Here is a 16,700-nt window from a genome sequence, read left to right as displayed (position 1 = left end):
TAAGAGTTGGCACTACTGGTCCACGGTGGGAAACTTTGCTTGGCAAATATCAATGACCCAAACCGTACAGTGGTGACTTAAGCCAAATAAGAGTTGGCACCACTGGCACGAACTTAATTTTAAGCGTTATTTCATTTGAAATTAAAATTTTAATTATTTCGACGTTAAGAAATTAAAAAAAAGGCTGGTACTTAGAGGCGGCACTTAAATTAATCTCCCGTTTGCAAGGTGATACATCTCCCAGTTTTCCGTTCTGCATTAAACTTTCAAGTTCCAATTGCAGTTAGACTTCATTTTAAAATTAAACATGAAAACTGCATATTTGTGATTGTTTAAAATGCCTTTTTATTTAGTTTTCTCTTTTGTAATATTATTCAGTAGTTAGTATAAGTTCTATAAATGTCGGATTTTCTCTATCTCGTGCTTTATGCCGTTACGATTATATGGTATAACTTTTTGTGTATGAATGCATATTATAAATGGATAATATATAAATCGTGTTTAGTTTTTTCAATTTAGTGTTTAACATGGGGTTTTATTGTGGCTCAAATAGTTGTCGACTTTATCGTATCTCAAAGTGTATAATGTTTAGCATTTAGAATTTGATTTTAGGTTCTCAACAAGTTGCTAGTTATTAAGTACATAATATGTAAATGTCTATATCGTATTTGTATTATGCATTACGTGATTTGATTTTCAATTTGTTAGGTTTCATGGTAATAAATAACCGCTGGAGCGGGCGCTTACAAAATCTAAAAGCCAATTATGAAATCGCGGAAACCTAAAATTAAAACGCCATCGCCTTTAGCAGTGCGATCATAAAAGTTTAAACGAGATTCAATCGATTTTGCGACTTCGAAGAGCAGTGCAACTGCAAGTCTTGCTTACCAGCTATATTTATATACTTTGCTTTTATATATATATCAATATTTATGTACGTTTACATACATGTTACTGTGTAGATACCAATCCTCAAAGTTTAAATTATAATGATTAAGGTAGTGTAGGCTACGTCTCAATAAAATAATCAATAAATAAATTGCTCTAAGTCAACATATGAGTAAGTGTAAGGTAAAAAACTAAGCGAGAGTTCGTCTTCATCTGTTCAGCGGCCTCCGGATGCTCCCAGTCTTGCGGTTTCCACTGGTCCACTGGCGAAGTCTTAGTTCTTCTGCGAATTAAGACTCCATTGTGCAAACTGCTCCTGCCATTGGCTATTCGCATTTGCCTGTGGAATCAGATACAAGTATAGTTTTAATCAACTTATTAGGCGAGTATTTCGATTTAATCGTACTCAAGTTAAAGTCACTGGCATGCAAGGGCAATCGAAAAGTGGCAACCACTACACTAGCTACAGGATATAGATTTATAGATTGTTTATTTTGGTTTACGAGTGCATGTACAGAGGAAGAATATAAATAAGGATAGACAACGGCAAAACAACATCTAGATCAACAGTGAGCAGGATTTCGTGGCGAAATCCTTTACCTTTTCGTTCCACTCTTGGTTATACGATTGAGATTCGTCGAAATCTGAAATTGATCAAGGTTGCGGTAAACATTTGTAGTAACATTAAAGGCAGAAGTCAAAGTCAGACAATTTATTCGAATCCTTTGAGTCAAGCAGCCAACGTGAATCTAGAGTCTAACTAGGATGGACTGACTGAGATTGAGATTGAGTTTGAGATAGAGAGGCGATTTAGAGTGCAGCGATGTTGATGAGCTATATAGGAGTACTATTGAAATAACTATTCGAGAAGATATAGGCCCGACTAGAGGTCTACCTGCGGTGGAGTGGAGTCATGAATCGAGCGAGCTAGAATGGTCTAGAGGCAGTAGATTTGGCATATTTTACCTGATCGGAGAGTATATATTGGTAACTGGTAACTGGTAACCTACGTCGAACACTTTATATATTCAGACTATACTTCATGATATAAGCGTGCATGATCAGCTGCAGTTCATCGATTGTCTCACCGATCTCGTGCAGCGCCGGGAAACCGGCCTGGTCATCGTCGATGAACAGTTCCGGGTGGTTCCGGTAGCCCAGGATGCGGTTCACCTGCGACTGTTCCTCGCCCTGCCCGAAAGTGTAGTCGAAGAGGTCCTCGTCGGGAGCGCTAGTGGAGTACGGGGTGAAGGGATCCCCGTAGGGAGCTGCAGCTCCCTCGCACTCGAGGTCCTCGTCGGTGCGGAACACCTCCTCGAACTCCCCGCACTCGCAATCGTTGCACTCGCACTGACTCGAGCCCTCGGACTCGCCGCCCTCGATGTGCCGGAATTCTTAATCGGTGTTTGGGGTGTTTCATTTTTTTGGTAGTTTATTGGATGGACAGGGTCCCCCGATTGGACATACAGAAGAAATTAGCGAAAATTATAAGGGGCAACTAACCAAACGGGGAGGAGCTCAATATTTGCAGCATTTTTTCTTTTGCCGTCTATTGGGGAAATAATCTAAAATCAAACGGTTCGAGAAAAACGAAGAAAACGAAAACGGAAAAGAGGTCGCTTAGAGAAGTGGGAACCAGCAGGAGGAGGAGGGTCGGATCGCTGCGGCCCGGGACAACTTACCCAGTGGCATGATGAAGCGAGCCTGCGGCAGCGAGCTCGTCTGCTGGGGCCCCTGATACGCCCTTCCCCGTCCTGGAAAACGGCGAGACCCAAGACAATACGCACACCGAAAAAGAACACGGATAAGCACAGAGTGAAACATTCCATTTTGGAGCAGGGATTGTGTGTGGCGGGTGGCTCTAGAAGCGGTGCTACTACGAAAACTACGTGCTGGTGCAGTGCAGACCACCATTCACGAGCATCTTTTTGGGAAGCAGGAGCAGGCGCAGGCGCAGCAGATGCAGTTGCGGTTGCAGATTCGGAAGCGAAAGCGATTGGAAGGATGGGATGGAATCCAACGATTTACCTGCGTTCAGGTCGCTGACCATGTGGGAAATGGCCGACGTTAGATGGTCGGCGGCCTCATTGAGCTCCGCGTCGGGATTCGGATTCTGATTCTGATTCTGACTCGGATTCTGAATCGGATTGAGGCTGGGAATGGCACTGACATTGGCAGTGGCAGTGGTGGTGCGCATTGGCGGTGGCGCTGCGAAGGCGAAGCGATCAAGAAACGAGTGTGTTTTGGGTGTGACAGCGTGTGATTTGGTGGTTGGTCAGGTGATTTCAGTTTTCGGGTGTGTGTTTGGCGGTGTAACCGCATTGTTGAGCGGAGTATACGATTAATATCTGTCTGAACTTAGGCCTATTCTCTCGCGTTAGCCAATTGCACAAGGGATCTCAAAATTTGGACATAACCGAGCCTATCCGCAAAGTATCCCATGGGTCATCCCGCCCCCTCTAATCCCTACTCACTTGCACTTCCGTTGGCGGCGAAGGCGCTGCGCATGTCGCTGCTGATCTGGTTGAGCTGCTCCAGTTGGCTCTGGCTGAATGGACCATGTCCGTGAGCCTGCTGCTGCTGTTGCTGTTGGAGGAGTTGCTGCTGGGTGGCCCTGACTCCTCCCCCGGCCATGGGATGCTGCTGCATCTGCTGGGCGTGCAGGGCACTCATGGGCGAGGTGCCCAGGATACCAGCTCCTCCGGGCATGGGTGGGGACTTGCCGGAGCGAGGACTCGAGTTGGGCGTGGAGCGCGGCGAGGCGGTCTGCTGGTTCTTCAGCATGCGCATCAGCCCCTCCAGCTGTTCCATAAGCTGCCGCCGCGAGTCCTGCAGGGCACCCAGGTGACCCTCCAGTTCCCCCTTCCGCTGCCTCAAGGCCCGCAGCTCGTTGATCAGCGCCGGGTTCTCCGGGGCCATCTGCTCCGTCTCCTGCTGACGCCTCAGTCGCGCTATCTCCCGCATTATCTCCTTGTTCTTGGACTCCAGTTGGGCAATCAGCTCGCGCTGGGCCCGCGAGTTGTCCGTGCCGATGGGGGTAGCACTGTCGGGCAAGTTGGAGGGCTACCAAGGATACACGAATTAGATTAGATTAGCGAGTACAAATTGGACAATCGTTTGGCCCCCTCACCGCTCTGTTCTCCTGGGCCAGTCGGGCGGCGTAGCGGGCGATCAGGCGGTGCTCCTCGTCGTTGGCGGAGGCGGCGGCCACGCGGGACATGGTGGTGCCGGCGGTGCCGCTGGCGCTGTCCAGACTGCGGCCTGTGGCCCGCGAGTCGAGCGTGCTGGAGCGATCGAAGAGGCCGTGCTGGCCCGGGAGGCCCGGATGCGGATGCGGGCCATGGTGGCCATGTACGAGGCCCGAGGGGTCCGAGAAGCCGTTGTGTGAGGGCAGCGGCGAGGGCGGCACGATGTGCGACAGGTTGAGCGTCTTCTCCGGCTGGTCGGGAAAGCGCGGGAGCACCTGCACCGTCTTCTCGGGCACACAGCGGAAGCTCTTGCGCAGCGAGTGGCCGATCTGTTTGCTGGGCGACTTGTAGCTCGAGTACTCCTTGACCTCGTGATCGTTCTGGTGGTTCAGCGATGTCTTGCCGTGCCAGAAGCACTCCTGACACAACTGGTAGGCGTGACACCGCTGACAGCGATAACGAAACCCGGTGAAGTTTTCCTTGTGGCAAACAGAGCAGACAGTCGGATGCACAATGGTCTCCACGGTGGCCAGCCGGTGCACCAGCGGCAGCCAGACGAGACAGGACGGCCCCGGCTCGGACATCAGCGTGGCCATAAAGTCGTTCACCGTCACCTTGTTCTCGGCCGGAAAGATCTCCTCCTCGAGCCCCTCCTTGTAGTGGAATGTGGGCGACTCGTACACGGCCGCCGGCAGGGCCAGCACTTCGCGCAGGAACTCGCCCAGCTTCCAGGCCACCAGCTGGCCAGCGCCGTCCGAGATCTGCGAGAATATGTCTGTGGGAGGGAAGGGGTTGAGTCATGCGTTCACGGATTCCATCGGTACTCGAATGCTACTCACATCTGAGCTTGTCCACCAGCTTGCCGGAGCACATGGTGGCCAGGGCCACCTTGATGGAGAACACGCGAATCTTGCCCGAGTTATCACTGCGGAAGGAAAAGGGGGTTTAGACATTAAATGGGACTTAGACATTGCGGGGAATTCGGTGCACTCACCTTGTGTACGCGGCCAGGAGCCAGTTGAGCAGCAGACCCGCCTTCGAGTCCACGGGCACCTGCTGGGCGGTGGGTAGGCGCTTGTTGAGGTTGTGGTACAGCGAGGAGACCAGGGTTTCCAGCCTGGCCACGCTCACCTCGCTCTGCGGCTCCAGGGTGTTGAGCCCGTTCTCGCGGAACGCCTCGATCACATTCCAAATGTCCACCAGATGGAGGTTCGTGGACTTCTGTATGTAGCGCAGCTTGGAGGCCGTGCGGTAGGAGGCGAATCGAATGGAGTCGAAGGTCTGCAGGCGCAGGTCCTGCAGGATGGCCACACGCGGCTCCAGCTCCATTCCTGATACTCTGTTATGCCGATTTGCCTGCAATTTAATTAAAGCATATGCATTATAGTATGGATAATCGTAAATAGTAATAGTTCTGCAGCAAGTGGGTCAGTGGTGGGGGATTGGGAGTAGGAATGCTGAGTGCACAGTGCCCTTAACAGCCACCGCAGTGGGATCCTCTGCCTGAATGGGGAATCCATTCTATGCTATTCTCTGCATTCTGCACCCTTTTACACGTCCCATTGTGTTCGGCGTCTGGCTTCGACTAACTCGTATCGATGCACTGGGGATTTTAAATATCAAAAGGTAGCTAAGAGCCTTGGTTTCAGATTGTATCAGAGGAATTAATAAAAGATTATGCATTCTAAAATGGAACTCACTCCGAAGTGGGTAACCAATGCCAATGTCATTTCATGTCTGCATTATAATCAGTCTATCAGGGGTCTACTAATCATAAGCAGCACGCATTTCTGTGTCTAGAGTTTTTCCAAGTGTGATAGCATTGTCTGGTGTTGGTGTTGGTGCATCCCTGCTGGCGGCAATCGCCGGAAGAGGAAGTGAGCAATCCGGGGAGACAGCCGGGAATTCCCCGCCGCCCATCCCGCAGCTAGTTACTGAAACAAAGCGAATTTAATAATCCGCCTACGCGCTAAAAGTTTTTGCTCTCGCATAAACCGCTTTGCCAGTCCAATTAATCGACAAGTATGCCCCGCAGCTCCCCTTTCTTCCGGTGGAGCATCCTCGTCATATCCTTGAAGCATAATTCCACGCCAGAAGGGTGTCGACAACTTCAGAAGTTGCTGTCGCATCACGCTTCTCATTCCCAAGTTTTCGCAATTGATTTTCCATCTTTCACGAGTGGGAGCAAAAAAAAAATGTCCTTGGAAAAAAGCAAGTAGACATCTCTGAGTCATCATTCGAATCGTACGAATAATCAGGGAACTTTTCTGTGCGGCTCTGGTTTCCATTTCTGTCACACAATGCCATCATATGTGATGCCACGTCCTTTCATCATCCAGAGCTGGCCAATTTAAACAAGCATTCTCATTTAAATGCCGCTTCCTGTTTCCTGCTGCCCTCTGTCAACTAAATGATAGTGTTATTACAAGGCGGGCAAAAGGCAGTGAGCGGGGTCGCCCGAACTGAAATTCAATTTACAAACTGCAAACTGTGAATGGAACTGGAGCTGAGATGATGAAGTTGACGGTGGGAATGGGAATGCACTGGGAGAAGAACTTTGTGCACTTAAGATTTACGAAGAGTGGTGCTATCTGATTTGATATCATTCTTGGTTGCCAAGAAGTAGTTGAAGAACAACTCTCATCGGTTCGCCTGTTATTAAAACTATAACTAAAATTCAAAAACACATTATTTGTCAGACACTATCCCAGTAAGTTAACAAACAATTATAACTTCTAATTTGCAAGTCGCATTTACAATATATTTTTCTCAGTGTCGAGATGGAAGGCCGAATGTTTGGAGATTGAGATGATGAGTCATATGACGTTCCCCAGCGTTCCTCTGGTTTTCCTCCACCACTTGGCCACACGAAAATAGAGCAACAACAGCCGTGAGGACATATATAAATATGCGCACACACTCACACACCCACACACCCGCACTCACAGTCGCACACTCACAAATTCTTGGGGCACGAAGCGAATGCTCTGCAAACATTTGCGCTCAAAAGTATGCAACAAGACCTGGCTGAATAAGTTTAGTGGACAGGAGAAGGAGTTCGGAGGATGAGGATGGGAATTCCGCATTGCCAGCGGCTGCTGCAGTTTTGTACCACTACTCGCCCAGAGCGTTGACATCCTGCTGCTCCTCGCATGAGCGTCTGCCAAGTGGCCACCCACCGATTATACACACACGAAATAAAATAGTAAACGAAAACGGCCTGAATTATAAATTTTTTTAGCTTTAAAAATATGACTTAATGAAGGCAGTTTATATTGACTTGCAGCTTTTACAAAAATTAGACCCTTTTTTTTAAGTCATCGAAAAATTTTGAATAACCAACATGAAAATGGGTCCAAATTTTGATCAACGTTAAATGAAAAATTTTGAATGCAGATTTTTTGAGAATCACAACACGAGTCGTAAGAGGTATACCACATTGGAATCGGATAAATTTTGGTAGAGTTGTGGCATCTGGAAGTCCAATTATGGGACCCCTTTTTTCAAGTCAGCGAAAACTTAGAAATAACTAACATGAAAATGGGTCCAAATGTTGATCAACGTTAAATGAAAAATTTTGAATGCAGATTTTTAGAAAATCACAACACGAGTCGTAAGAGGTATGCCACTTTGGAAGCGGATTAAACTTAATAAAGTTATGGAATCTGGAAGTCCAATTAGGGGACCCCTTTTTTCAAGTCAGCGAAAACTTAAAAGGGACAAATTTGATTGCAGATTTTTTTAGAATCAAAACACGAGTCGTACGAGGTATGCCACTTTGGAATCGGATGAAATTTGGTAATGTTATGGACTCCAGAAGTTGAAATGGGCTTAAATTTGTTAATGTTAGATGTAACAATATAACAATAAAGATAAAATGCTGATGAACTTCTCTAACTAGAACTTTCTTGACTGGAAAATGACTTAATTACTTATCGACGAGCTTGAAATATAAAATTTAAGAAAGAAACGATGTTTTTTTCCCAGTGTACATAAAGGGGGTTATGGAGGCTAGGGGCTGCAGCCCTATTCGTGTCACTCAGATATCTCTGCACTAAGAATTCTCTTTTTTTACCGTGCCGACAGAATATTAAATTCCATTGCAAGAGTCCCAAACACCTCCTTGTTCATCGGGGATTTACCCAATTGCAACCCCAATTGTTGACAGCTTTTGTTGTGGTCAGCCAGCATCTCAATTCATGCAGATTGCTTACTTGTTTTACATATTTGTTTTGTCAATTGTTTATATTTTTACTGGCATTTACATGTTCCCATTTAAATAAGCAGCCAGCTGGGAAAACTTTTCTAATTGGAACTCCTGCTGACGACACTTTTGAAGGCAAATTGACGAAGAACTTTAAGTTGAAGTCATTAAACTCGGTTTGGAACCTCATTACCGGCAGACTGCAATTTGCGATTGAACTCAGGCTTAAGTTTGGCCTCAAATGTGAAATGGGTCGAACTGAATGATGTGATACAGCGGCGGCAGAGCAAAAATCATACTTATATATACGTGTATAAATTTTATTTAAATACGAATGTATTTTAAAAAATGAGGTCAGCATTTATCGACAGCAGTTCGTGTAGGAGAGCTCTGAATGCAAAACATTTGTATGCTGTTAGATAAGCTCTGGGCGGCTTGCAATATCGTTAATTAAATGGAAAAGAGAAAACAAGTCGATCAGATCTTACACAAATAACAATGTTCAAGCAACAAAACTGCCAGGCCATTTTAATGCTGATTGTGTTAAAAGCCTACCAGTTGCTGGTTTAATTCTAATTCAAAATCTTTAATGACTCAATTGTGTAAGTCTCCATTAAATTTAAGCTGTTCTTGTCCTTTTCAATTTCTTGTAGGTCTGGTCAAAATATTCCCTTTCTAACCATTAAACAACAAAAGAATAAATCCATTTAATTAGCATATCAGCAAAAGTGGATAGGGTTTTCCTTCTGCAACAGGAACTTTAAATCAGCAGTCCAAATACCCAGCCATCCGACCATCCATCACCTGCATCGGTGACCCCAAGTGAACCCAAAAGGAACTCCAGGGACAGGTAAGTCAGCCGGAGCTCACGTTGATGCTCAATTTACTAACTGAGCTCAAAGAAAAAAAAGAAATAGGGAAAATAAGCGACGAGCAAAGCGGAGAAACCGCATGGATGGAATATGAATAGCAACAAGGACGAGGACGATAGCGTGTCCAGGACCTGCATCAAAGTTTCCCCCACTTCCACATTTCCCTTTGCCGTGCGCTTTTCCCGCAAAACAGAAATTAAACAAGTTTCAGTTGGAAAGTCCTCCGTGTCCTGGGAATTCTGCTGAGTCCTGTGAGTCCGGGGTGCTGCTGTTTTATGCCATTTGCGTGCCAGGGAAATCAAAGCCAAACAACCGACTCCAACGATGATAACTGGGCACATAATTTGCAATTTCAGAGCGAGGGGGAGATCGGGATTTATTTCGTGTTAATTCCGACTTTTCCGTTTTTGCAGCAACAGCGGGACAGGAGATTGCATGTCTGGCCGAATTGATCAGCAGAAATCGCAGAGGCAATAACCTTTTGTCCAGGTCCAGGCTCGAAAAATGGCCAAAGGTGAGGCCAACTGGAACTATCCAAGTTAATTGAAAAATTGAGCCAACAGTGGATGTGCATATGCTCCATTTGGCATAATTGATGGGCCTGCAAGGGAACATAACTCGGCTGGGCTCACTTATGCACAAGAAAAAATCATCATAACAATATGTACAATAAAATAGCTATTAATAAGAGTGTTCAACTATAAACTGCGAATTTAATAAGTTAGTTAATCAGAATGATTTCATGGCCAGTTACAATAACTTCTATCATAAGTAGAACAATGAAACCATTACAATAAAACAAATCCCCAAGTAGATCAGAGCCAGGCTAACATTGAAATACTGTTTATTGTTAACTTAGCTTATACAAAATACTATTAGAAACATTTATGGTATTTTTCTCACCGTGCTACCAACCAGCAAAGCCAAACAAAATTAGTCCATGAACACAACAAAAGCTGGGCACAAACCAGAAAGGGAACCTCTCCTGCTGGAAGGAAGTGGTGTCCCAGTTAGACGAGGCAACTGTCATCAGCCTCGTCAGAATGCGCAAGCGGAGTAATTATGTGTACAGCTCGTAATGGGAGCATGCAGGAAGGGAATGGCAGTGGGAATGGGTAAGGGAAAGGGGCAGCAAGGAAGTGGGGCGGTGGTGCCTCTGGGAGCGGGGGCTCTGTTCTGGGTCTGTGCCACTTACTACAACTCAACTGGCGAAGGCAAGAGCGAAATGCACATTCCAAGGCACCACAAAGCGCCATTAGTTGTCGCCGCTCAAGGATTTCCAAAGGGATTGAGCCACCGAGGACGCAGGTGGATGAAGTGTATACCGAAGAGCTTAAGAATCGGAGCCGAGACGCTTTGTTTGAAGTTGTAGTGGCAGCTGACGCACTCTAAAGGAGGTTTACTGTGGCCGCAATCCTCAGATCTCGGGGATTTACCTGTCGGCTCTTTACTCGCCGAGCAGGTGGCTAAGAAAGTGCTGACAGCAATGGAGACGATGGCCCCACCTGGATCGTGTTTGCCCAGAGCCACCTGGCCAAGGTCAGGGTGCAGATAAAGCCCTCTTGATTTGCCTTGATGAACGAAGACACAATGCAAGTCTGACTTTGATTGCATTAAACTTAAACAGTCAGCTGAATGTGATATTGAAATTGGCAGGCAGATGGGGTACTAAAATTATACCTTTTTTTTCTCACTAAAGAAAATGTGCACCAACCATTACTATTTCGCATTATATATGACATGACTCAGTGCTTTAATCAACAACCTTGTTCTCAATTATTAATCAAGTTTTAGAAAGTTTAACTTGGCCAATTAAACAAATTAAAAATGACCTTTGGAAAATCTAATGGAATTTATAAAAAAAGCTTTAATAAATCTTTACTCAATTTGTTGCATAATTAGCCTATTGTGTTCTACAAACAATCGTAGGAAATCGAGCGAAGAAGCCACAATTCCCCTGAAGGTAAATTAATATTCGGTGATATAAACTACATCATTAACTATTCCATTTGGTAAATGACCTGCACCTGCAATTGACACCCACCGCCCACAGATTAATAAATGCAACTGGCCCACACAAAATCAGCCAGTTGAGTTACAAATTCCTCTCGAAATATGCAAATTCTCAGCTAAGCAACTCGTAATTGATGGCAGTCAGCGAAGGGGAGATATGCAATCAGACCCCTCAGGTGGTAGGCACATATAGCACCCGGGGTGTGACAACCGTAACCATTTCGACAACAGACATGATCCATCGATGACAATCCCCTGTATAATTAGCACAGATGAGCAAACGATTCGCAGTAAATATTTTCCACTTTATCACCCGAGTCACGCCCTATTTTTGGCATATGAACGTGCGCTTTGCGGCGGAAAAGCAAGGGAAAAATGAAAACTAAGGCCAATACAAATCGAGAATTCCGAGCCCAAGCTGCAACAGTTGTAAGTGGTGAGCTAATTGGCCAAACGAGTCGAGAATCAGCAGACAGAACGTCGCTCAAAGTGTGCCAAAGTGTTTTGCACAAAGCCACTAAAAAGTTTGAAAAGTGGGGGGTTTTTTGGTTGGATGTTGTAACCGAATATGGGAAAATTTCTAGTTTGGCTTCTGCCCACGCACACGGAATCTCTTACGAAACAAAGGGCAGCCCCACAGACATTAAAATAAACATTTAGTGTGGGCAGTTTTTCTCGTTTCACGATCCATTTGGATGGCGTTCCACTATCTCGCAAGCGTTGATAACGATCTGCAAAGCAAACAGACCGTAGCCGATAAGATATATATTCAGCTAACCCGGGCGGAACTCGTCTGGGTGCTGGAAATTGTGCAATTTCTGTTATTTGCCTTTTTTGCACGGTGAAACTCTCGGCATGTCACGACAAAAGTCAAGTCAATCAACTGAAACTGCAATCGAAATGGGAGTGGAATTGGAAATCGAATCCCAGTCGAAGAGGTTGCGGCAAAAGGGAAACGGGAAAGGGAAACGACAAAGAAAGCCCCACAAATCAATGCAGGCCAGGGCTGAAGTGGTCAAGAGACCCCCTCTGAGCCCTCTCATCATATGTAAATCGTAGGGCAGTCTGCAGGTCTGCAATTCTGGTGCCTTTCTTTGGCGTTTCTGCTTACATTTTGCATAAATCTATAATGAGATTTGAAATGCAACTGTCACACATAATGGCATTGTCCACGACTACTCTGACCAATCAATGCGGCTTCGGAAAATGCCATAATGGTGATGTAACCATGTTAAAAGAGCATGAAAGAAATCAAGGAAGAGGATCGGCCACCTCTTGCAAATAACCAATTGTAAAATAACCAAACATTACTGAGTAAGTATTCGTATTAACATTAAAGATGAAATCATTAGTCGCTCATGTGGATTTCAATCACTTGACAAACAAATAAAAATAAACAAACTGCAAAACCACAAATGCTTTTCAAATATATTGAATATCCCTGGCGTAAACAATATATAAAATATTTTTCCCAATTTTTTCAAAGCGGAAGTTCGATGCAAATGTTTATTAGCCATGAGTATTGTTTACAAACAAAACGCGCCAGATGAAACGATTGCCATATATTAACCCCCACCGCTGTCGATCAGTGTGTTCAATACAATGCTTTATTTACGAGCAGTCTAGTTGGCTTTTGGCGTTTTATGGGAAATTACTAAGCAATTGTTCGAGGCGATTAACGAAATTTTACCAAATAAAGAAGCTCGCTGCCCGCGCACAGTAAAGTCCAGAATGTGAGTCCTTGATCTTGTGTGCCTGCCCATTGATGGACCCCCGATATTAGCCAGAGATCATGTGCAGCCACTGCAAGTTCAACCCGTTCTACATTGGACCGTACCCGGACTGTGCCTGCGGGGATTGTCCTTATGGGAAATACTCGGGGTTCACAAGATGCGGTTGGAGTGGCGGAAACGGACCTTTTGGCTCCACATTCTGTGATCCCTGCTGCGGCGATTCCCCGTATGGAGGCCGTTGTGGAGGCGGTGGTTGTGGGCCATCCTGGAATCCCATCTGTGATCCTTTCTGTGGTGCATCCTGTGGACCATCGTGTGGACCATCGTGTGGACCATCTTGTGATCCCTGTTGTTGTGGACCACCTTGTGGACCATCTTGTGGACCATCTTGTGGACCATCTTGTGGACCATCTTGTGGACCATCTTGTGGACCATCTTGTGGATCCTGCTGTTGTGGACCATCCCGTGATCCCTGTTGTAGATCGTCTTGTGGTTCCCGCTTTTCTTCATCTTGTCAATCTCGAAGCAGGGCAAACTGCTGCATAATGTGCAACAGTGGAGTTGGCTGCTGTGGCCAGTCCTGTGGCCAGTCCTGTGGCCAATCCTGTGGCCAATCATCCTGCTGCTGCTGCTGAGTATCTGCGGCATCTGGACTTTACTGTGAGCGGTTAACTGGTTTCTTGAGCAAAATTGATTGTAAAGCACGAACAATTAAGGTTAGTCCTTTGGGTTTGGTGGGGTGACTTGGTCCAAAAATAACCAGGTTCACGGTTCATTCGCCAGCAATCCCCTGTAATGGAATTCCCATACATGACTGCCCCTTGGTTATGGAATATCGGTGTCGCTTTCGATATACATCCCATACATCAAACGAGAGCATTGGGGGAATCTGAGGGAGTCGGGGAAACCGGGAAAGAAAGGAGGTCGGCGCCGCTAAATGCGATTACAGCATAAACGATTAATTTTATTGCAGTTAGCCGGGACGCTTGTTCCATAAACTAATTAAAGCACAGTGGACACAGCCCGCGGAAGAGGCAACTTCAAAGAAAGGGTTAATTGTGCGCTGCTCCCCAGCTACATTCTTTTTATTTCCGCTCTCTTGGTTTTTCCCTTTGTCTTCTAGCGACAACTGGCCAGTTTTTCTAGGCCGAAATTACTCCGTGGCTGGAATTTACGGGGCCCCAAGTTCTTGTTCTCCTTTTCAGCAGTTCTATTGCCATTGTTGTGGCTGCTGTCATGTTGTGGGTGGCCGCACTCAACTTTGTTTGTTTTCTATGCTGCGCCGGGTGTTTGTCGCTTTGCTCTCGTTTCCCTGCGTTTTTTCATGTCACGCCTCATTTAGCTTTTCACAACATTTCCACATTTCCACCCACCCGATGTCGCCCATCGCACGTCGCACATCGCACATCGTACAGCGCGCAGAGTCTCGGAAATATCTGGGGATCTGGAGCACTGCTGCCTAATACTCTTCACTGGTGGTTCTTAGCACACATCAAAATTAACCGAAATAACTAGTGGGGTGTGGATGCGTGTGCACGCCGTATCTGTGAACTAGATCAAGCTGCCCCGTCTTCAGATTGGAATGTTCCTCCTAATGAGCCGCAATATGTTCGAGTTAATTGAATCCGATCGAAGGTGCGGGGAAGTTATCAGCAAAACGCCGATAAATGCTTTAAGATATTGGTCGGAGTTGGATTAAAATAAAATTTTCTATTAAATTAATTTACATAAGAAAATATTAAATAAAAAGTCAATAAATTTTCAGGTTTTAGGTCATCATAAGCTTATGAAATTTGTGCTAGCTACATCTTCTGGTTTTGCTGTTATTCCTAAGAAGAGCCTTCAGAAATCTGGCTACGTTTCTAAAGTGGTTTTCCCTTAAAACCAATTCATATCAACTTTTTTTTGATTTTTTTATTTTTGTAATCGTAAAATTAAAAGATTGTTAACAGTTCAACATGTCGTAAAAACAGCACAATTAAGCGACTTAAATCTGGCAAATTTCAAGCACACTTAGATATGCTGCGAGAAATATGGCCACGAGTCGGCTTTGATTTATTGCTCTGCGATAAAAGCAATGAGATTTTTGTTTTACCCCCTCTTTTTCCAGATCGTGTAAAATGTTTACTGCGATATTACAGATACGAGAAGTTGTAATTATTATCTGCGCTACGTCTCGAAAGTGAAATTCGCTGACATCAAAATACCGCGTCGATCTATTTGTGACTTGTAGGTGTTTGGAATGCCGAGTGGCTTCGGGCTTGAGCTTCGTTTTGAACTTCGGCTTGGCGCACCTGCCCCGTCCTCCCGCCCTCTCACTCCCACTCGAAGTTCCCGCCCTATTCCCCTCTCTTTCCCACCCATGAAAGCGGACCCGGTGAACAGGCCGCAGTTTTTCAAATGCTAAAATTGGCGATTAGTCAAAATGATGTCACCGAGTTATTTTGATTGTTTTTTTATTATTTGTATGTATTTATTTGCTTGACTTTGCCATTTTGGCGACATGCTCGCCATAAATTCCCTGTTATTGTTTTCCCCGTCGATATTCTGATTGACCAAGGTGGGGAAAAGGCCAAAACGATAAGCGATAAAATGGGCTGACCCGTGGATCAAGTTATGTGCGACTTTTCATTAGCCCGGCAGTCTAATAATTATTCGCCGAGTTAATCATTCCACCGCCTGACATATGGCGGTATCAGTTGTAATCTTAATGAGCATAAGGGTTGATTAATTAAGGAATACGGTAAAATAAAATTGATTTGGAAAGGTCTTTTATATTAATAAATATATCAATCAAATATAATGTGATTAAAAATTTTACAAAATGTTCTTTAAACTCATTTAAAATGAAAATGTCACAGACATTACCAACTGAATTTGGAATACAATTTTGTGAATTGTATCATTACAAAACAGTTTAATAATACTTTTTAATACAGTAGACCTAACAGTAAAATATGAAATAGGGGCGTGGCGTAACCAAAAACAAGTGGATAATTACTATTCGCAGTATTATTTGTACATCAGATAGCAAAGCGGCTTACTAGACCTGGCAACAACAATATTTGTAAACTAAAATCGAGTGACAACCACAGAAAGTGAGGGCGGTAAAAAGGGGCTTTTGGGGGCGAAGGGGGCGGGGCCAGACGGTTTTTATGAATGAACTTTTTGCGCTGCGTCGCCAACGCGTCACTCATCTGGGTTTTCGGTATCGTTATCGTGCAAATCTACTACGCAATTCAAAAGGGAAAATCGGATTGACAAATCTGCATTACATTTTATTACTATTGTTATGTCTGCTCGGGAATTTCGATTGTTTACCTTTTGTAATTAGCAACCTTTATTTATGCGTCACTTTTGTTGGTCCGCTTTGCTGCTTCTTCTCCGTTCTTTCTCCTCACTCCTTTTGGTTTTTTTGTGTTTAATTTTTTCACCTGCTGTTAACACAATAACTGGAGTTGCGAAACTCACATTAACGGTTAAGAGAGAGAGAAAGATAGATAGAGAGCAGAGATGCTGCGCCCTTTGGCCCTTGGTAAAAAATATGGTAACAGAAAAACTTCTTTTTTTTTGGGCTTCGCTCGAGGGCCTAAAACACATACACACACACGCGCGCAAGAACTGAAGCCTGGCTTTAATTAGCCGCTCGATACAGCAATTTTTCTGGGCTTGCCAACAAAGAATATGTCGCGCGACTCCCGAGTAAATCCGTGCGAATATCTTATCAACTATTTTGTTTACACAAAATTCACATTGCGCCGTTTGCTTCTCGACTCGACACCCACGAACCAACAACAACAAA

The 16,700-nt window shown here is 45.0% G+C and overlaps 1 protein-coding gene across 3 annotated transcripts; it reads right to left on the bottom strand.

The window, feature by feature from the left end:
* Positions 1–321: 321 nt before the first annotated feature.
* LOC108047940 (dystrobrevin beta) lies at positions 322–16,695 on the bottom strand. Of its 3 annotated transcripts, XM_017128368.2 has the most exons (8): positions 16,220–16,695; positions 5,071–5,432; positions 4,916–5,001; positions 4,019–4,851; positions 3,363–3,951; positions 2,917–3,096; positions 2,571–2,642; positions 1,855–2,282 (listed from the first exon to the last, which is right to left on the bottom strand). In XM_017128368.2, exons 2-8 carry the CDS (start codon positions 5,403–5,405, stop codon positions 1,909–1,911), a joined length of 2,469 nt encoding a protein of 822 aa, XP_016983857.1. In that variant the 5' UTR covers positions 5,406–5,432; positions 16,220–16,695; the 3' UTR covers positions 1,855–1,908. The 3 variants fall into 3 exon arrangements, with proteins under 3 accessions (XP_016983855.1, XP_016983856.1, XP_016983857.1); XM_017128366.2 differs by lacking the exons at positions 1,855–2,282; positions 2,571–2,642; positions 2,917–3,096 and adding exons at positions 322–1,228; positions 1,489–1,532; XM_017128367.2 differs by lacking the exons at positions 1,855–2,282; positions 2,571–2,642; positions 2,917–3,096 and adding an exon at positions 322–1,228.
* Between the last annotated feature and the right edge of the window lie 5 nt (positions 16,696–16,700).

Source organism: Drosophila rhopaloa, unplaced genomic scaffold, assembly GCF_018152115.1.
Source record: "Drosophila rhopaloa isolate 14029-0021.01 unplaced genomic scaffold, ASM1815211v1 contig_115, whole genome shotgun sequence".
In the NCBI taxonomy this organism is placed as follows: domain Eukaryota; kingdom Metazoa; phylum Arthropoda; class Insecta; order Diptera; family Drosophilidae; genus Drosophila; species Drosophila rhopaloa.
This window is presented reverse-complemented; position numbering and strand designations above follow the sequence as displayed.

Coding starts and splice junctions, on each gene's coding strand:
- LOC108047940 (XM_017128368.2), bottom strand. CDS start 5,405: ATGGAGCTGGAGCCGCGTGTGGCCATCCTGCAGGACCTGCGCCTGCAG. Junction 3,952..4,018: donor TGGCCCAGGAGAACAGAGCG/GTGAGGGGGCCA, acceptor TATCCTTGGTAG/CCCTCCAACTTGCCCGACAG. Junction 2,643..2,916: donor GGTCAGCGACCTGAACGCAG/GTAAATCGTTGG, acceptor GCCGTTTTCCAG/GACGGGGAAGGGCGTATCAG.